At 45.5% G+C, this 21690-nt stretch overlaps 1 protein-coding gene across 1 annotated transcript; it reads right to left on the bottom strand.

Annotated features, from left to right (window-relative positions):
* Nucleotides 1–748: 748 nt before the first annotated feature.
* On the bottom strand, nt 749–21657 carry DPH2 (diphthamide biosynthesis 2; the record flags this gene model as incomplete). Its single annotated transcript, XM_077450707.1, is given in 7 exon segments — nt 749–937; nt 3721–4041; nt 4044–4349; nt 6053–6273; nt 7210–7322; nt 15977–16212; nt 21577–21657. Coding segments are annotated over 6 exon segments (1309 nt in total), but the record flags the coding sequence as incomplete, so codon positions are not given.
* Nucleotides 21658–21690: the final 33 nt, after the last annotated feature.

A 21690-nucleotide genomic window follows, 5' to 3' on the forward strand; every position in this document is an offset into this window, starting at 1 on the left:
ATCTGTGCCGCCTATCAGTGCCTACCCATGCCCACCTGTGCCGCCTAACCCATGCCCACCTGTGGCCACTATCCATGCCCATCCATGCCAATCTGTGCCAATTTGTGCCACCTATCAGTGCCCATCCGTGTCGCCCATCAGTGCCACCCATCAGTGCCACATATCGGTGTCCATCAATGCCACCTCATCAGTGCCACTTCATTGGTGCCACCTCATCAGTGCCGCCTTATCATTGCCTATCAGTGCCCATCAGTGAAGGAGAAAACTTACTTATTTGCAAAGTTTTGAAACTGAAACAAAAAAAAACATTTTTTTTTTCAAAATTTTCTGTATTTTTTTATTTGTTTAGCAAAAAATAAAAACCGTAGAGGTGATTAAATACCACCAAAAGAAAGCTCTATTTGTGGGAAAAAAATGATAAAAATTTCATTTGGGTACAGTGTAGCATGACCGCGCAATTGTCATTCAAAGTGCGACAGCGCTGAAAGCTCAAAATTGGTCTGGGCAGGAAGGTGTTGAAGTGCCCCCCCGGTATTGAAGTGGTTAACCATCGCTCCCTCTAGTGTGTTGGATTTTTTTGTTCACTTGATGATTAGTGAAGGGACCCCTTTACCTTATTTGGCACCGCCATCTAAATCCCTCCTCCGCCCAGAGCGCCAGAGACCCCAGTAACGGAACCTCCAGAGCCTGCGCTGTCAGGAATTCCAACATTTCCTATAAGAAAACAGATGCATAACGGATCCCTTACCGGCCGGTCCCAGCTCTGCCAGGGTGGTCTCCGCGTTCCTCTGTGCCAGGGCCGTCCCCGCCGCCTTCTCTCCCGAGGTCTCTGTGGCCGAAAAGCGAACGGATCTCAAGTCCCCGGTGATCAGAGAGACGTCGGTTCTGTCCGCGTCCTCGGGGTCAATATCAGGGAACGGAACGTGTGATGATCCACCTGCAACACGAACCACCCAAATGTTATGGCATGTTACGCCCGTAACGCCACCACGTCAGACAGCTTTCGGTTCTCTGTAGTGGACTGAGGGGGGGGGGGGGGGGGGGGGGGCGCTGATGAGTGCCCTCGTAGCCCACTGACACATCCTCCAGCTTGCCAACACAAAGCCCATATGGATGTTCCCACAAGAAAGCTGGAGGACGCGTCTGCAGGAGCCCAACATTGGCGGCGATCGGCAGCTCTATGGTGTTCGTGGGCGGCGGGGTCTCCCTGGGGCTTGTAGTTCACTTATAAGTGTATATAATGGAGAGGGGAGGGGCCACTGACCCGGCATGTATCAGCAACAATGTACAAGCAGAGCGACCCACTTCTACACTGAAGAGTGAATCGGATACATGCCCGGGTCAGAGGTCCCTCCCCTATCCATTTGTATACACTTGGGGGAAGAGAACTACAAGCCCAGGGAGACCCCGCAGCCCACGCACACCATAGAGCTGCCGATCGCCGCCTCCCACCTCCCCCAATGCATACTAAACTGACGTGCCCGGGGGGAGATGCCGAGTCGAGCCCCCCCCCCACAGCAGCAGAACGCAAGGGCCCAGGCGCAAGTGCGACTGCTGCGACCTTGATAGTTCCGCCACTGCTCCGAGTCACATCTCCCTGTGTCCATTCACACATGGGGCCCCGGCTCGGCCCCGCCCCACCCCTCTCTTGCCTGATTGGCTAACTGGTTTTGATTGACAGCAGCAGGAGCCAATGGCGCCACTGCTGTGTCTCGGCCAAAAACGAGGCAGAGTCCTGGATGGCCAAGACACTCGTGGACATCACTGGACAGAGATGGGGCTCAAGTAAGTATTAGGGGGGACTGGGGGGGGGGGGAGCTGCTGCACACAGAAGGCTTTTTATCTTAATGCACAGAATGCACCTTCTGCCTTTAAAACCACTTTAAGGTATATAAAGGGAGGATACAGAAGGTAGGAGAGCTTACAATCTATTAGGGAATATATGAAAGGATACAGATGGCAGAAGAGCTTACAATCATTTAAGGTATAAGAGAGGATACATAGGGCGAAAGAGCTTACAATCTATTAGGGTATAAGGGAGGATAGAGAGGGTAGAAGAGCTTACAATCTATTAAGGTATAAGGGAGGATAGAGAGGGTAGAAGAGCTTACACTCTATTGGGGTATAAGGGAGGATAGAGAGGGTAGAAGAGCTTACAATCTATTGGGGTATAAGGGAGGATAGAGAGGGTACAAGAGCTTACAATCTATTGGGGTATAAGGGAGGACAGAGAGGGTAGAAGAGCTTACAATCTATTGGGGTATAAGGGAGGATAGAGAGGGTAGAAGAGCTTTCAATCTATTGGGGTATAAGGGAGGACAGAGAGGGTAGAAGAGCTTACAATCTATTGGGGGTATAAGGGAGGACAGAGAGGGTAGAAAGAGCTTACACTCTATTGGGGTATAAGGGAGGATACAGAGGGTAGAAGAGCTTACACTCTATTGGGGTATAAGGGAGGATAGAGAGGGTACAAGAGCTTACAATCTATTGGGGTATAAGGGAGGACAGAGAGGGTAGAAGAGCTTACAATCTATTGGGGTATAAGGGAGGATAGAGAGAGTAGAAGAGCTTACAATCTATTGGGGTATAAGGGAGGACAGAGAGGGTAGAAGAGCTTACACTCTATTGGGGTATAAGGGAGGATACAGAGGGTAGAAGAGCTTACAATCTATTGGGGTATAAGGGAGGATAGAGAGGGTACAAGAGCTTACAATCTATTGGGGTATAAGGGAGGACAGAGAGGGTAGAAGAGCTTACAATCTATTGGGGTATAAGGGAGGATAGAGAGAGTAGAAGAGCTTACAATCTATTGGGGTATAAGGGAGGACAGAGAGGGTAGAAGAGCTTACAGTCTATTGGGGTATAAGGGAGGATAGAGAGAGTAGAAGAGCTTACAATCTATTGGGGTATAAGGGAGGACAGAGAGGGTAGAAGAGCTTACAATCTATTGGGGTATAAGGGAGGACAGAGAGGGTAGAAGAGCTTACACTCTATTGGGGTATAAGGAGGATACAGAGGGTAGAAGAGCTTACACTCTATTGGGGTATAAGGGAGGATACAGAGGGTAGAAGAGCTTACACTCTATTGGGGTATAAGGGAGGATACAGAGGGTAGAAGAGCTTACACTCTATTGGGGTATAAGGGAGGATACAGAGGGTAGAAGAGCTTACAATCTATTGGGGTATAAGGGAGGATACAGAGGGTAGAAGAGCTTACACTCTATTGGGGTATAAGGGAGGATACAGAGGGTAGAAGAGCTTACAATCTATTGGGGTATAAGGGAGGATCGAGAAGGTAGAAGAGCTTACACTCTATTATGGGTATAAGGGAGGATCGAGAAGGCAGAAGAGCTTACACTCTATTAGAGTAAAAGGCAGAATAGAGGAGGTGGAAGATCTTACAGTCAATTAGGGTATATAAGGGAAGGTGTAGAAGAGCTTACGATCTAACTCAATCATTTGGAGGCGGGTGCACATACTTTGGGGTCATTCCATCTCTATACTGTATTTAGATGATGTTAACATAAGAAGGATGATGGCTAAAGGGCATTGTCCCACAGCAACCAATCAAAACTGAGCTTCTGCTGCAGGAGACTGAAATCTGACTGGTTTCCTTAGCATGTAGCCCACCATTGCCCCTTATAATAAATTACTAAATAAACCCACCAGATCGGTATAATATAAGTACCCCCCCCCCAAAAAAAAAGATGCCACAAAATACCTGGAAGCAGCTCTCGGAATTCGGTGACACAGCAGCCGCCCCACTCCCGCGCCGGGTTACAGGCCACCTCCATCTCATCCGGAGTCACTATGGGCCGGTAGAAATCGCTGGAGTCCAGCAAGGAGTTCTCCGCACAGGCCACCAACACAAAGATGTCCACCTCCAGGAAGTTGCCCAGCTTGGCCGGGTTCAGCTTCCCCATAGACAGCATGTAACTCTTCTTCCCGGCCCGGCGGATGACGTCCTTCAGGTGGGCCAGAGCCGACAGATAGTCTGACACACCCAGAGTGCCCACCAGTATGCCGACCACCCGAGCGTCCGGGCCTTCTCTATCAGGTAGAAGCGCTTCATCAGGGCGCGGTTGACATTCAGTCCTTCCTTCCTGCCTTCCCCGGTCTCGGGGTTGAAGCTGAAAAAGGGGCACCGCGGCCAGGTCAGCAGGAGGTTGCTGAGCGTTGGACCTTCTCCTCCGACGTAAAATAAGCTGTAGGCATCTGGCCAGAGGGTCAGATCAGGAGAGAAGCTCCGGCCAAACCTGCGGACCTCACCGGAGGGAACATCGGTGACCCAGGAGAGCTTTGTGGCTACTACACGCGGGTGCGTCCGGGCCAGGCGCGCTTCCAATTCACCTGCAAACCAAAGATGAACAATGTGCAGGAAGTACAGTCATCAGAGGAGAGACTTCACCAATCATCAACGCCACCTTATAGAGCAACAGAAATATGTAGCACCAACATAGTCCCCAGCGCTGTACAAAGATATACAAGGTGGAAGAGCTTGCAATCTATTAGGGTATAAGAGAGGATACAGAAGGTAAAAGAGCTGACACTCTTATCAGGGTCTTACGAAGGATACCGAAGGCAAAAGAGCTTACAATCTATTAGGTTATATAGGTGAGGATGCAGAAGCTAGAAAAGCTTACAATATATTAGGGGGGCAAGGGAGGATATAGAAGGTGAAAAGGTGTACAAATAGAGTATAACAAAAGGAGGCAGAAGAGCTTACAATCTATTAGGATATACAGGAGGATACAGAAGGTAGAAGAGCTTACAATCTATTAGGGGGTAAGGGAGGATATAGAAGGTGAAAAAATGTACAGAGTATAACAAAGGAGGCAGAAGAGCTTACAATCTATTGGGGTATAAAGAAGGTTACAGAAGGTGGAAGAGCTTACCATCTATTAGGGTATAAAGGATGATACAGAGGGTAGAAGAGCTTACAATCTATTAGGGTATAAAGGATGATACAGAGGGTAGAAGAGCTTGCAATCTATTCGGGTATAAAGGATGATACAGAGGGTAGAAGAGCTTACAATCTATTAGGATATACGGGAGGATACAGAAGGTAGAAGAGCTTACAATCTATTAGGATATATGGGAGGATACAGAGAGTAGAAAAGCTTACAATTTTATTAGGGTATACGGGAGAAGGTAGAAGAGCTTACGATCTATTAGGGGGGTAAGGGAGGATATAGAAGGTGAAAAAATGTACAGAGTATAACAAAGGAGGCAGAAGAGCTTACAATCTATTGGGGTATAAAGAAGGTTACAGAAGGTGGAAGAGCTTACCATCTATTAGGGTATAAGGGAGGATACAGAAGGTAGAAGAGCTTACAATCTATTAGGGTATAAAGGATGATACAGAGGGTAGAAGAGCTTGCAATCTATTCGGGTATAAAGGATGATACAGAGGGTAGAAGAGCTTGCAATCTATTCGGGTATAAAGGATGATACAGAGGGTAGAAGAGCTTGCAATCTATTAGGGTATAAAGGATGATACAGAAGGTAGAAGAGCTTGCAATCTATTAGGGTATAAGGGAGGATACAGAAGGTAGAAGAGCTTACAATCTATAAGGGATGATACAGAAGGTAGAAGAGCTTGCAATCTATTAGGGTATAAGAGCTTACAATCTATTACGGTATAAAGGATGATACAGAGGGTAGAAGAGCTTACAATCTATTAGGGTATAAGGGAGGATATAGAAGGTAGAAGAGTTTACACAATACTAGGGTATATAGAAGGAAGAATACAGAAGGTAGAAGAGCTTACAATCTATAAGGGTATAAGGGAGGATACAGAAGGTAGAAGAGCTTACAATCTATAAGGGATGATACAGAAGGTAGAAGAGCTTGCAATCTATTAGGGTATAAGAGCTTACAATCTATTACGGTATAAAGGATGATACAGAGGGTAGAAGAGCTTACAATCTATTAGGGTATATAAATGGAAGGATACAGAAGATGGAAGTGTATAAATAGAGTATAACGAAGGAGGCAGAAGAACTTACAATCTATTAGGCTTTCCACCAGCACCTTACAATCAGGATATTTACCTAGAATATGTTCATACACCACATCACTGAAGACCACCACCGGCGTCTGGCGGTCCGGGAAGAGGTTCTGGAAACTCTCGGCGCACAGGTTTACATCCACCGCTTTACCACCAAAAACATACATGACGGGCAGCCGGTTGCTCGGGCTCAGACACGCCCTGCCGTAATGTATCAGGATTTCAGCTCCAACGTGTTCCGCAGCCACCTCATCCACACAGCAACTGCCGGAAGCAACGGACAGGAAATACGGTTATCAGTGGCCATAATCGAGACGTGTAAAACAAATATATATATAAATAAATAAAAAAAGGGCGGCACAGTGGTGTAGTGGGTAGCACAGTGGTGTAGTGGGCGGCACAGTGGTGTAGTGGGCGGCACAGTGTGTAGTGGGCGGCACAGTGGTGTAGTGGGCGGCACAGTGGTGTAGTGGGCGGCACAGTGGTGTAGTGGGCGGCACAGTGGTGTAGTGGGTAGCACTCTCTCCTAGCAGTAAAAAAGGGTCACTGGTTAAAATCCCAACCACAACACTACCTGCCTGGAGTTTGCATGTTCTCCCTGTGCCTGCGTTTCCTCCCACACTCCAAAGACATGCAGATAAAAAGAAATAAAAAAAAAAAAAAAGACGCGTAAAACCAACACAAGTGCCTTGTAATATAGCGGCGCCCCGTGTCTGCCTGCGTCACCTTACTCACTAGGTGGAGTATGCCTTTAAATTATTATAGAAATGTACAAAGTTTAGGCTTAAAGGAGTTGTAAAGTCTCAAGATTTTTCACCTTAATGCAGCCCCCCCCCCCTTACCTGAACCCGATCTTTCCAGCGACGAGCACAAGCCCAGCAGCTCCAGCCGCAGTCTCGGGTCCTCAATGGATAGACTGAAAGCAGCAGGAGCCACTGGCTCCCGCTGCAGTCAATCAAATCCAGTGACATGGGAGCCGGGGGCCAAGTCCTGCCGCCTGTGTGTCAGTTTGCACCATGTTAATAGATACCCAACAAGTCAAACCTTAACTACTTTACACCCACGCTACACCCGAAAGGCGGCTACAGGGTGGGCTTAGATTGCCATGTACGTCCTCTCTCTCGCGCTTCCCCCCTGCAAGGTGTGTAAGGTGGAAGCCTAACCCGCCAATGGGACATCTTCTCCTGCCAATCATCTCACCTGCCATACGACGTGTCCCCCAAGATGTACATTTTGGCCCCCGTAGCTTCCTCCAGTTTTCTGGCAATGCTGACTGAATCCACCAGGAGGTCATCAGGGAACTGCAGAGCCACCTAAACCCAGAGAGGAACGGAGCTTTGTAAGAGTAAATCGGGATATTAAAGAGAACCTGTCATCAGAGCATTCCGCGCTCAGTCAACTGTTTGTTTTACATTTATTGTAAGTCTTAAAAGAAAAGTATTACAACTTAAAGAGTAAATTAAAAAAGTGAGCCTTTCGCGCTACTATGGAAAAAGTGCAACTGGAGAGAGTATAAATATAAACAACTAATGATAAAAATAAATGAAATATATATATAAATATATAATATCACAAAGTGCACGTGCAAATATATAGTGCAAAAATGCAGCAAGACAGAATAGTGAACACAAAACTATCAAAAAGTGATAACGGAGAAAAGAGTCCTGCGCAAATGATGCCACTACTATATACAGTGCCTTGCGAAAGTATTCGGCCCCCTTGAACTCTTCAACCTTTTGCCACATTTCAGGCTTCAAACATAAAGATATAAAATTGTTATTTTTTGTGAAGAATCACCAACAAGTGGGACACAATTGTGAAGTGGAACGAAATCTATTGGATTTTTGAAACTTTTTTAACTAATAAAAAAATGAAAAGTGGGGCGTGCAAAATGATTGGGCCCCCTTGCGTTAATACTTTGTAGAGCCGCCTTTTGCTGCGATTACAGCTGCAAGTCGCTTGGGGTGTCTCTATCAGTTTTGCACATCGAGAGACTGAAATTCTTGCCCATTCTTCCTTGCAAAACAGCTGGAGCTCAGTGAGGTTGGATGGAGAGCGTTTGTGAACAGCAGTTTTCAGCTCTTTCCACAGATTCTCGATTGGATTCAGGTCTGGACTTTGACTTGGCCATTCTAACACCTGGATAGGTTTATTTGTGAACCATTCCTTTGTAGATTTTGCTGTATGTTTGGGATCATTGTCTTGTTGGAAGATAAATCTCCGTCCCAGTTTCAGGTCTTTTGCAGACTCCAACAGGTTTTCATCCAGAATGGTCCTGTATTTGGCTGCATCCATCTTCCCCTCAATTTTAACCATCTTCCCTGTCCCTGCTGAAGAAAAGCAGGCCCAAACCATGATGCTGCCACCACCATGTGTGACAGTGGGGATGGTGTGTTGAGGGTGATGAGCTGTGTTGCTTTTACACCAAACATATCGTTTTGCATTGTGGGCAAAAAGTTGGATTTTGGTTTCATGTGACCAGAGCACCTTCTTCCACATGTTTGGTGTGTCTCCCAGGTGGCTTGTGGCAAACTTTAGACGAGACTTTTTATGGATATCTTTGAGAAATGGCTTTCTTCTTGCCACTCTTCCATAAAGGGCAGATTTGTGCAGTGTACGACTGATTGTTGTCCTATGGACAGACTCTCCCACCTCAGCTGTAGTCCTCTGCAGTTCATCCAGAGTGATCATGGGCCTCTTGGCCGCATCTCTGATCAGTCTTCTCCTTGTCTGAGCTGAAAGTTTAGAGGGACGGCCAGGTCTTGGTAGATTTGCAGTGGTCTGATACTCCTTCCATTTCAAAATGATGGCTTGCACAGTGCTCCTTGGGATGTTTAAAGCTTGGGAAATCTTTTTGCATCCAAATCCGGCTTTAAACTTCTCCACAACAGTATTACGGACCTGCCTGGTGTGTTCCTTGGTCTTCATGATGCTCTCTGCGCTTTCAACAGAACCCTGAGACTATCACAGAGCAGGTGCATTTATACAGAGACTTGATTACACACAGGTGGATTCTATTTATCACCATCAGTCATTTAGGACAACATTGGATCATTCAGAGATCCTCGCTGAACTTCTGGAGTGAGTTTGCTGCACTGAAAGTAAAGGGGCCGAATAATTTTGCACGCACCACTTTTCAGTTTTTTATTTGCTAAAAAAGTTTAAATTATCCAATAGATTTCGTTCCACTTCACAATTGTGTCCCACTTGTTGGTGATTCTTCACAAAAAATTAAAAATGTATATCTTCATGTTTGAAGCCTGAAATGTGGCAAAAGGTTGAAAAGTTCAAGGGGGCCGAATACTTTCGCAAGGCACTGTATATAAATATATAAATAAATCAAAATTAGCTAAGTGCAACAACAACATGTGAAAAAATCAAATAAAAATAAATAGATAGTCCATATAAAAATAAGCACCAAAAATGTTGAAAAAGATGATGAAAAAAACAATGAAGAGGACAGTCAGGGCTCCCAGAACTCTCACCTTAAGACAGAGAAAACAGGCTCATCAAAAAACACAGGGGGTATTTCATTCCTCATAGACAGCCATCAGGGAAATCCAGATAAAAGATGTAGATACCTCATTCGGCCACTAGAGGGCCATTATTAGCATAGATGCTTATACTGTTAATCCCAGGATGTATTCCGTAGTGTATGGCTCAAAACAAGAGGTAAAACAGGCTCCAATGGTGTAGTATATAACGTTAAAGGATCAATTTATTTAATATAAACCAGAGACTCTCACATTAAAACCAAGATAAAACAGCACAGCAAGGTGAATAAAGATGGTGGCGTGGCGTCTTCCGCCAGTCTTACTCTACTTCCGGCACGTCCTACGGCCACTCCCTACGCGTTACGTCATACCACGTGACTTCTTCATGGGGATCATCTACATCTGAGGTATCTACATCTTTTATCTGGATTTCCCTGATGGCTGTCTAAGAGGAATGAAATACCCCCTTTGTTTTTTGATGAGCCTGTTTTCTCTGTCTTAAGGTGAGATTTCTGGGAGCCCTGACTGTCCTCTTCATTGTTTTTTTCATCGTCTTTTTCAACATTTTTGGTGCTTATTTTTATATGGACTATCTATTTATTTTTATTTGATTTTTTCACATGTTGTTGTTGCACTTAGCTAATTTTGATTTATTTATATATTTATATATATATAGTAGTGGCATCATTTGCGCAGGACTCTTTTCTCCGTTACAACTTAAAGAGTAGGTACCGTATTTTTCGCTCCATAAGACGCACCTGACCATAAGATGCACCTAGGCTTTAGAGGTTGAAAACAAGAAAAAAAAAATATTCTGAACCAAATGGTGGTGTACTAAAATATTTTCCAGTGCCCATGAAATGCAGAGTGATCATTACCATAGAAACTCTTGGCAGGGTATTGCAGAGTATTGGCAGGTTATGGCAGAGTATTGGCAGGGTATGGCAGAGTATTGGCAGGGTATGGCAGAGTATTGGCAGGGTATGGCAGAGTATTGGCAGGGTATGGCAGAGTATTGGCAGGGTATGGCAGAGTATTGGCAGAGTATTGCAGAGTATTGGCAGGGTATTGCAGAGTCTTGGCAGGGTATTGCAGAGTCTTGGCAGGGTATGGCAGAGTATTGGCAGGGTATTGCAGAGTATTGGCAGGGTATTGCAGAGTATTGGCAGGGTATTGCAGAGTATTGGCAGGGTATGGCAGAGTATTGGCAGGGTATGGCAGAGTATTGGCAGGGTATGGCAGAGTATTGGCAGGGTATGGCAGAGTATTGGCAGGGTATGGCAGAGTATTGGCAGGGTATGGCAGAGTATTGGCAGGGTATGGCAGAGTATTGGCAGGGTATTGCAGAGTATTGGCAGGGTATTGCAGAGTATTGGCAGGGTATGGCAGAGTATTGGCAGGGTATGGCAGAGTATTGGCAGGGTATTGCAGAGTATTGGCAGGGTATGGCAGAGTATTGCAGAGTATAGGCAGGGTATGGCAGAGTATTGGCAGGGTATTGCAGAGTATTGGCAGGGTATTGCAGAGTATTGTCAGGGTATTGCAGAGTATTGTCAGGGAACTGCAGAGTATTGGCAGGGTATTGGCAGGGAGTGGCAGAGTATTGTCAGGGTATTGCAGAGTATTGGCAGGGTATGGCAGAGTATTGTCAGGGTATTGCAGAGTATTGGCAGGGTATTGCAGAGTATTGGCAGGGAATGGCAGGGTATTGCATTTTTTTCATCGTCTTTTTCAACATTTTTGGTGCTTATTTTTATATGGACTATCTATTTATTTTTATTTGATTTTTTCACATGTTGTTGTTGCACTTAGCTAATTTTGATTTATTTATATATTTATATATATAGTAGTGGCATCATTTGCGCAGGACTCTTTTCTCCGTTACAACTTAAAGAGTAGGTACCGTATTTTTCGCTCCATAAGACGCACCTGACCATAAGATGCACCTAGGCTTTAGAGGTTGAAAACAAGAAAAAAAAAATATTCTGAACCAAATGGTGGTGTACTAAAATATTTTCCAGTGCCCATGAAATGCAGAGTGATCATTACCATAGAAACTCTTGGCAGGGTATTGCAGAGTATTGGCAGGTTATGGCAGAGTATTGGCAGGGTATGGCAGAGTATTGGCAGGGTATGGCAGAGTATTGGCAGAGTATTGCAGAGTATTGGCAGGGTATGGCAGAGTATTGGCAGAGTATTGCAGAGTATTGGCAGGGTATTGCAGAGTATTGGCAGGGTATTGCAGAGTATTGGCAGGGTATTGCAGAGTATTGGCAGGGTATTGCAGAGTATTGGCAGGGTATGGCAGAGTATTGGCAGGGTATGGCAGAGTATTGGCAGGGTATGGCAGAGTATTGGCAGGGTATGGCAGAGTATTGGCAGGGTATGGCAGAGTATTGGCAGGGTATGGCAGAGTATTGCAGAGTATAGGCAGGGTATGGCAGAGTATTGGCAGGGTATGGCAGAGTATTGGCAGGGTATGGCAGAGTATTGGCAGGGAACTGCAGAGTATTGGCAGGGAGTGGCAGAGTATTGTCAGGGTATTGCAGAGTATTGTCAGGGTATTGCAGAGTATTGTCAGGGTATTGCAGAGTATTGGCAGGGAATTGCAGAGTATGGAGGGATGGCTGTGACTGCACTTGTCACAGAGCAGTGCTGTGGGCACTACAGATGCAGCCCACAGTGCTGCTGCCATCCAATCTCTCCCCCTCCACTGTACAGATCAGTACACAAAGGGGAGAGAGGAACCGGCGTCATGTCATGACGCCGGTTTGTTTACAAATGATCACTCCGTCACTGGACGGAACGATCACATTGCAAACGGACGAGTGCACCAAGATGGCCGCCGCTCCGCAACTAGGCCAAAGCTACGTCCTTTCCTAAGGCCACGGCCGAGGCGCGCTCTGGAGCGCAGCGGGGGGGGCGGTGCCAATCGTATATTCACACCATATTTCTGGGGGGAAAAAAGTGCGTCTTATGTCTGAAAAATACGGTATATCCCGACAAGCCTGGGATCACACAGGAGCGGGGGTGGGGAAACCGCATGCGATTCAGACAGCAATCACACCGCATTCCCGTATAAATCACAGGCAGCTCTTTGCGCCCATTTATTTTGTATGGATGCAAATTGCACTGCAAAGTATCATTTTTTTGCAAGCATTTTTACAAGTACTCATGAAAATACTTATGGAGAAATAATAAGGGATGCGCCGGTATGGGTGCATCCCTAATTTGTTGTTCAGTAAAAACGTGGTGCGCAGTGGAACTCTGTATTGTAGACTGAAAGTGATCAAGCAGCTGAATTCTCCACCTCGGCTTCCAATGTCCTCCATCAACATACCCCCCTCCCCCCACCCCCCTCTCCCTCTCTGTTTGTCTAATGACACTAGGGATGGAAGCATAATCCTGCGGTAGCATTTAACTACTATCTTCATTATTCTTGATTGCATTTGGACCGGGTCAGCACCTTGGGTTTTCATTTTCTATATATCGCATATATTATATCGTTTTTGCTACGTTTTGGCTGCTAATGTTCAGTTCTATCTCCGGAGCTGTGATGCGCTCAGGGCCCCTTCCTCTTCTCTCCACCTCTATGGTCGTAGGGTTGTGGGCGGGTCCCTCATCGCATCAACGCCACGCCCCGCACGCCGTGCGCCGGACGTCATTTGGCGCCGGGCGGCTGGCGTGGCGATTGTCCATCTGCTATAAATCTGGGGCAAGTGCGACTGTCGGCCGCCGAACGCTGTTAGCTGTTTGAACGCCGACACCGCCTCTTCCTTAGGTTTTGCAGCGTGACGTAGGTGGTTTTTGGGGCCGCATCGCACCACTAGTTGATACACGCAGTTTGAGTTGTTTCCTTCACAACTTCTTTGCACTTTGTTTGACACTTATTTGCTATATTTATTGGCAAGTATGGGCTGTCTGGTATAGTATAATTTTCGTCCTTGTTTATCTGTTTTCACTGTACACATTAATCTAGTGTTCACCCCCAGTGTACTCAATCTATCGGGTTGGGCGACATGCCTCCCCTCACTTTATTCAGCGACTCTATCACCCCCTGCACTGTTAATTTTAGATTAACCCATTTATGTATAGACACATCCTCATACCTAATTAATTCACTCCTCTACAGAGGTCCTTCGGAATTTCCCCACATGGTCACTCTGGGATTACAGTGCTATAGAGCTCGTCACCTTCGATTAACTGTGGTGCCTTGTGGTCTTTGAGATTTCTGCCTCAGCTCCGGAGAAGACTTGTCCTCATAGCGTCCTTATTTGCTAATGGTTTTGTCTTATGAAGTCACATTCTCATTGTAGGTAAGAGTGTTTGGGGGAGCTGAGTTTCTCCCCCCCTCTGTTCCTCTGCCCTTTTGTGCTTTTCCTGTTTGATCCTCATGCGTTTATTTATCTCTTTGTAGATAATTTTAACCCCCGGAATTGCTCCTGATGAGTGGATGAACTCCACGAAACGCGTAGAGCGCTTTTATGCTACCATCTGCAAGCATCTGTCTGAAATTTCCCCTCCCCTTATTTTATCTACAATGTCATATGCTTCAATTAATGGAAGACTATTCCTGTTCTTTTTACAATTATGGATTTCATCAAGATGTTGATTACTATTGTAAATTATGTTGCAATATGCGCTTGTATATATATCTATATGTAAATATAACCTATTGATACTTACTGTTTATGATGTTATTAATTCAAACTTTCTGAATCTTATAACTAAACCAATCAATTTCAGACATGTCCTTGCATACCCACTTTGCAGCTATGCTTCATTTAAAGTCCCAATATAAAATATTTTCTTTTTTTATTAAGTTAAGTTAACTAAGTTGGTATTAAAATAGTGAAACGTCTATATGAGATTGTACATTAACAAGTCCTTAGGATGACGTCATTTACATACAATTCTTTGACTGTGAATAAATTTACCACGGAAGGTTGTGATAGTAGCGAAAGGGAGCCTCCACCTCATAAAATGGCTGCTTACCAGCCCCTGAGACCTACCTATTACAGGAGGTCTGAGACACTTTTGGCTCCAAACCCAGCCAGGGCCTTTGATCATCCAGGGGGGGATTGCGCTGTTTTAAGCCTCCTCCGTCCACAGGGAATCAATCAGATCACACCTAGTGCCCCAGGACGACGTCATTTGTGACAAAACGCGTAGGGAGGAGCAACGTGCTGACGTCACCCCGTTCACGCCAGTTACGGAACTACAGGCTGCATTGAGAGCCGGCCGGCTTGTTTGTTCTACCCTGTTTCCCCGAAAATAAGACCTAGCGTGATTGTCGGTGATGGCTGCAATATAAGCCCTACCCCCCAAATAAGCCCTAGTTAAAGTCCGTTTAGGTCTTATTTTCAGGGTAGGGCTTATTTTCGGGGGAAACAGGGTAGGGCTTATTTGGGGGGTAGGGCTTATATTGCAGCCATCACCGACAATCACGCTGGGTCTTATTTTTGGGGAAACAGGGTATGCGGTTTTTATTCTCATATTGATACAATACATAGAATAAAACCTAAGATTTTACACTATGGAAGTTTATTGCTTCTTTTTTTGGAAACCCTCTGATCGATTCCCTGTGTAAACAGGTCTGAGACACTCTAAACCCTGCCAGGGCTTTTGTTTATCCAGGTGGGTGGCGCTGTTTTAAGCCCCCCTCCCTCCCCCCCACCCACAGGGAATCGGATCAGAGGGTTTCCAAAAAAGAAGAAATAAACCTCCATAGTGTAAAATTGTATTTATTGTATCAATACGGGAATAAAAACTGCATAGAACAAACAAGCCGGCCGGCTCTCAATGCAGCCCGTAGTCCGGAACTGGTGTAAACGCGGTGACGTCAGCACATCGCTCCTCCCTACACGTTTTGTCACAAATGACGTCGTCCTGGGGCACTAGTGTGATCTGATCGATTCCCCGTGGACGGAGGAGGCTTAAAACAGAGCGACCCCCCCGCCCCCTGAGTGATCAAAACCCCTGGCTGGGTTTAGAGTGTCTCAGACCTGTAATAGGAGGTCTCAGGAGCATTTTATGAGGTGGAGGTTCCCTTTCTCTACTATCACAACCTTTCGTGGTGAAGTTCATAAAACGGCTGCTTACCAGCCCGAGACCTACCTATTACAGGAGGTCTGAGACACCTTTGGCTCCGAACCCAGCCAGAGCCTTTGATCCTCCAGGGGGGATTGCGCTGTTTTAAGCCTCCTCCGTCCACAGGGAATCAATCAGATCACACCTAGTGCCCCAGGATGACGTCATTTGTGACAAAACGCGTAGGGAGGAGCAACGTGCTGACGTCACCCCGTCTACGTAATAGGAGGTCTCAGGAGGGTTTTATGAGGTGGAGGTTCCCTTTCTCTACTATCAAAACCTTTTGTGGGGGAAGTTATTCACAAAGAATTGTATGGAAGTCACGTCGACCTATGGGCTTGTTTTGGCACAATCTCAGATAAATCAGGGCGGATATGACAAACCTTTTTGGCCCCGTTCTCCTGAATGAAACCAACAGTCCTCTGAATTTCATAGATCTCCTCCAGGGACCCCTCGGAGCATCCACTGGGCCCCGGCTCTGGAGCACTCAGGGCCCGATGGATGACGTTCTCCGCGTCACTGCTGAACAGAGCGCTGCTCATATTCCTGCGATCGATGGGCGGTCTGCGAGGGAGGGGATAACCGCACAGATCACGTCATTGGATGCAATCACGCAAACCTGTCCAATAAAAAAAAAAAGACAAAAACATATTTAATATTGTGCATCGATCGCCGAGATAGAAGATCCTTTGAATATATTAACCACTTAAGGACCGGGCCAATTTTCCAAACTTGTTGTTTACAAGTTAAAATCAGTTTTTTTTTTTTGCTAGAAACACCCAAACATTATATACATATCTATATTTTTTCTAACACCCTAGAGAATAAAATGGCGGTCGTTGCAATACTTTTTGTCACACCGTATTTGCGCAGCGGTCTTACAAGCGCAATTTTTTTTGGGGAAAAAATTTACTTTTTGAATTAACCACTTGGCGCCCATACTTCATGAGCTTTCGGTGGTTATATCTGAATGATGCCTGAAGCCACAGACATCATTCAGATATCGGCGTTTTCAGCTGGCGATTCCCTGCACCATGAGAAAGGTCATAACGGCTGTTCCCCCACTTGATCGTTCTTACGGGTGGCGGGAGGGGACGCCCCCCCCTCCCGCCGCCCTCCGGTGCTTCTACCGACTCACCGCTTCCATCGGTGAGTCGGTCACAGGATCCGCCGGCCCCAGCAAGTTACCATAGAGATTTCCGGTGGACCAGATCGTCCCCGGAGTCTCTATGATTGTTCGGAGGCCGAGCGCGATTTTTTAAATTTTTTTATTTTATTCTTCCCAGCCTAGAGGTGAGATGTGGGGTCTTATTGACCCCCCATATGTCACTGTAAATAGGTCCGATCGTGCCATATTCCTATTACAAGGGATGTTTACATTCCTTGTAATAGGAATAAAGGTAATCAATTTTTTTTTTTTTTAAAGTGTCAAACTAAAAAAAAAAAAATGAACAAAAAAAAAAATAAAAATCCCCGTGAGCTCGTACACCGAAGCGAACGCATACGTAAGTCCCGCCCACATATCAAAACGGTGTTCAAACCACACATGTGAGGTATCGCCGCGAATGTTAAGAGCGAGAGCAATAATTCTAGCTCTAGACCTCCTCTGTAATCCAAAACATGTAACCAGTAAAAAAAATTAAAGCGTCGCCTATAGGAATTTTTAAATACCAAAGTTTGGCGCCATTCCACGAGCGCGTGCAATTTTGAAGCGTGACATGTTGGGTATCTATTTACTCGGCGTATCCTCCTCTTTCACATTATGCAAAAAAATTGGGCTAACTTTACTGTTTTTTTGTTTTTTTTTTTTAAAGCATGAAACTGTTTTTTTTCTGAAAAAGACATGTTCGAAAAATTGCTGCGCAAATACCGTACAGTTGCAACGACCGCCATTGTATTCTCTAGGGTCTTTGCTAAAAAACAACATATATAATGTTTCGGGGGTTCTATGTAATTTTCTAGCAAAAAAATTAGGAATTTTACATGTAGGAGAGAAATGTCAGAATTGGCCTGGGTGCGAAGTGGTTAAAAAAAGAAGATAACAGTAAAGCTAGCCCCAATTTTTCGTTTTATATTGTGAAAGATAAAAGTTACGCCGAAATAAATTGATACCCAACATCTCACGCTTCAAAGTTGCGCCCGTAGGTGGAATGGCGACAAAAACTTTTACCCTTCAAAATCTCCATAGGCGACGTTTAAAAAAAAAAATTCTACAGGTTGCATGTTTTGAGTTACAGAGGAGGTCCGGGGCGAGAATTATTTCTCTCGCTCTACCGATCGCGGCGATACTTCACATGTGTGGTTCGAAAAACCGTTTTCACGCGCGGGTGCGACTTATGTATGCGTTGGCTTCTGCACGCCAGCTCGTCGGGATGAGGTGCTTTTAAAACATTTTTTTTTTTTTCTTATTTATTTTACCTTTCATTTTTACACTGTTCTTTTTAAAAAAATAAAAAAATGGGTCACTTTTATTCCTATTACAAGGAATGTAAATATTCCTTGTAATAGAAAAAAAAAGCATGACAGGGCCTCTTAAATTTGAGATCTGGGGGGTCAAAAAGACCTCACATCTCATATTTGCACTAAAATGCAATAATAATAATAATAAAAAAAAAATGGCCCTTTAACCAAAGCGGAGGTCCACCCTAAAGTGGACCTTCCGCTCATTGGAACCCTCCCCCCCCCTCCGGCGCCGCAATTGGCACCTTTCAGGGGGGAGGGGGGTTCAGGTACCTGTACAGTACAGGTATCTGCACCCACTTCCGGGATATCTATCTGCGGAAAGGGGCGTAGATTACGCCCCTTTCCGAAGGTCCCCCGCTGTCTGCTGGGAAACACACGGATCCCAGAGACTGCGGGGACCATCCTTATTGTGCAGCGCGACTCGCGCATGCGCAGTAGGGAACCGCGACATGAAGCCGCAAGGCTCCACTTCCTGATTCCCATACCCAAGATGGCGGCGGCGGCAGCACCCGAGAGACGATCGAGAGATCGGCTTCGGGTGCCGACATCGCGGGCGCACTGGGCGGGTAAGTGTCATTATTTTAAAAGTCAGCAGCTGCTGTATTTGTAGCTGCTGGCTTTTTTTTTTTTTTTTTTAAACGGCGGACTCCCGCTTTAAGCCCCGGACCAATTTGCAACTAAAGGACCAGGCCCCTTTTTTGCGATTCGGCACTGCGTCGCTTTAACTGACAATTGCGCGGTCGTGCAACATTGCTCCCAAACAAAATTGCTGTCCTTTTTTCCCCACAAATAGAGCTTTCTTTTGGTGGTATTTGATCACCTCTGCCGTTTTTACTTTTTGCGCTATAAACAATAATAGAGCGACAATTTTGAAAAAAAATGCAATATTTTTTACTTTTTGTTATAATAAATATCCCCCAAAAATATATTAAAAAAAAACATTTTTTTCCCTCAGTTTAGGCCGATACGTATTCTTCTACATATTTTTGGTTAAAAAAAAAAAAAAAAAAAATCGCAATAAGCGATTATTGATTGGTTTGCGTAAAAGTTATAGCGTTTACAAAATAGGGGATAGTTTTATAGCATTTTTATGAATATTTTTTTTTACTAGTAATGGCGGCGATCAGCGATTTTTATTGTGACCGCGACATTATGGCGGACACATCAGACATTTTTGACACATTTTTGGGACCAGCGTAATTTATACAGCAATCGGTGCTATTTAAATGCACTGATTCCTGTGTAAATGACACTGGCAGTGCAGGAGTTAACCACTAGGGGGCAGTGTAGGGGTTGTGTGTGACGTTATGTGTTTTTTTTTTTGTAGGGGGGCGTGGCCTGGCACGTGACGTCACTGATCGTCCTTCCCTATAAAAGGGAAGAGACAATCGGTGACAGCCACAGTAGGAAGCACGGGGGAGAGGTTAGTTTACACAGACCTCTCCTCGTTCTTCAGCTCTGTGACCCGATCGAGGGACACCAGTGGCAATCGGGTCCGCTGGTCCCGTGGCCACGGAGCTCAGGACCGGGTCGGGCGCGCTCATGTAAATGTATTTTATTGGGCACAAAGTGTCACATAATTGTGAAGTGGAAGGAAAATTATAAATGTTTTTCAAAATCGTTTACTATTAAATCTTTGAAAAGTGTGGGGGGAGGGGCATTTGTATGGCGCCCCCTGGAGCCAATACTTTGTAGAACCCCCTTTCACTACAAGTCTTTTTGGGGGTGTCTCTACCAGCTTTGCCCATCTAGAGAGGACATTTCTGCCCATTCTTCTTCTTTGTAAAATATCTCAAGCTCTGTCAGATTGGATGGAGAGCGTCTGTGATCAGCGATTTTCATGTCTTGCCACAGATTCTCAATGGGATTTAGGTCTGGACTGTGACTGGGCCATTCTAACACATGAATATGCTTTGATGTAAACCATTCCATTGTAGCTCTGGCTGGATGTTTCGGGTCGTTGTCCTGCTGGAAGGGGAACCTCCGCCCCGGTCTCAAGTCTTTTGCAGACTCTAAGCCCTTGTACACACGGGTCGGAGATTCCGACAACCAAATCCGTCTGAGTTATTCCGACGGATTAATTCCGGAAGAGGTCCGGAAGTGATGTTGCATACACACGGTCGGACTAAGTTGTCGGAAAATCCGATTGTACATAACGTGATGACGTTATTTCGTTAGACGGGACTACTTCAGGCTAGTAGCCAATAGCTTTGGTGTAGGAATTTGATCTGAGCATGTGTGGCACACCTGCCCTGCCATACCCTGCCTTGCCATACCCTGCCCTGCCATGCCATACTCTGCTCTGCCATGCTATACTCTGCTCTGCCATGCTATACTCTGCTCTGCCATGCTCTGCCCTGCCCTGCAATACTATACTATACTCTGCCCTGCCCTACTATGCGCTATGCTATACTCTGCCCTGCCCTGCAATACTCTGCCCTGCCCTGCAATGCCCGCCAATACTCTGCCCTGCCCTGCAATGCATAGCTAATCCAAAAAAAACACTAGATTCATTAAAAAATAAAAAAAATAATCGGATAGTCGTTGACTAATCGAAGAAATAATCGATAGATTAGTCGACAGACAAATTAATCGTTAGTTACAGCTCTACTGTGTATATCTATATAGGGGGAGGGGAGCAGTGTATACAGATCCCCCATGTTGTGTATATATATATATATATATGGGGAGGGGAGCAGTGTATACAGATCCCCCATGCTGTGTATTTATATAAAGGGGGGGGGGGAGCAGTGTATACAGATCCCCCATACTATGTATTTATATATAGGGGGAGGGGGGAGAAGTGTATACAGATCCCCCATGCTATGTGTGTATACATAGGGGGAAGGGGGAAAAGTGTATACAGATCCCCATGCTGTGTGAGTATATATAGGGGGGATGGGGAGCAGTGTATACAGATCCCCCATGCTGTGTGTGTGTGTGTATATATAGTGGGTGGGAGAGCAGTGTATACAGATCCCCCATGCTGTGTATATATATATATATATATATGGGGAGGGGAGCAGTGTATACAGATCCCCCATGCTGTGTGTGTGTGTATATATAGTGGGTGGGAGAGCAGTGTATACAGATCCCCCATGCTGTGTATATATATATATATGGGGAGGGGAGCAGTGTATACAGATCCCCCATGCTGTGTGTGTGTGTATATATAGTGGGTGGGAGAGCAGTGTATACAGATCCCCCATGCTGTGTATATCTATATAGGGGGAGGGGAGCAGTGTATACAGATCCCAAATGCTGTATATATACATATATATATATATATATATATATATATATATATATGGGGAGGTGAGCAGTGTATACAGATCCCCCATGCTGTGTACAGATGATATCATGTGCAGGACATACAGACCAGCTGTGGGCAGTGATGGTGAATACAGAGCACAGTACACAGATGGGGGGGGGGGTTATTTCTCTCTATTAGTCGGACCATATAGACACATTGGTAATAGTCAGTGACCTGCACACCCCCCTCTCCCTGGTCCCTCCATACCTCCCACGTGGTGACTACACAGCACCTCCAGGACTCTTCCTGCCTCTTCCAATATGGCCGCTATCTGCCCCACTTCCGGCCCCGTCTGCTCTAGGGGGAAGTGACGTCATGCCG

This window comes from Lithobates pipiens, unplaced genomic scaffold, assembly GCF_037356315.1.
Source record: "Lithobates pipiens isolate NorthernLeopardFrog02 unplaced genomic scaffold, aLitPip1_a1.2 Scaffold_23, whole genome shotgun sequence".
NCBI classification, from domain to species: domain Eukaryota; kingdom Metazoa; phylum Chordata; class Amphibia; order Anura; family Ranidae; genus Lithobates; species Lithobates pipiens.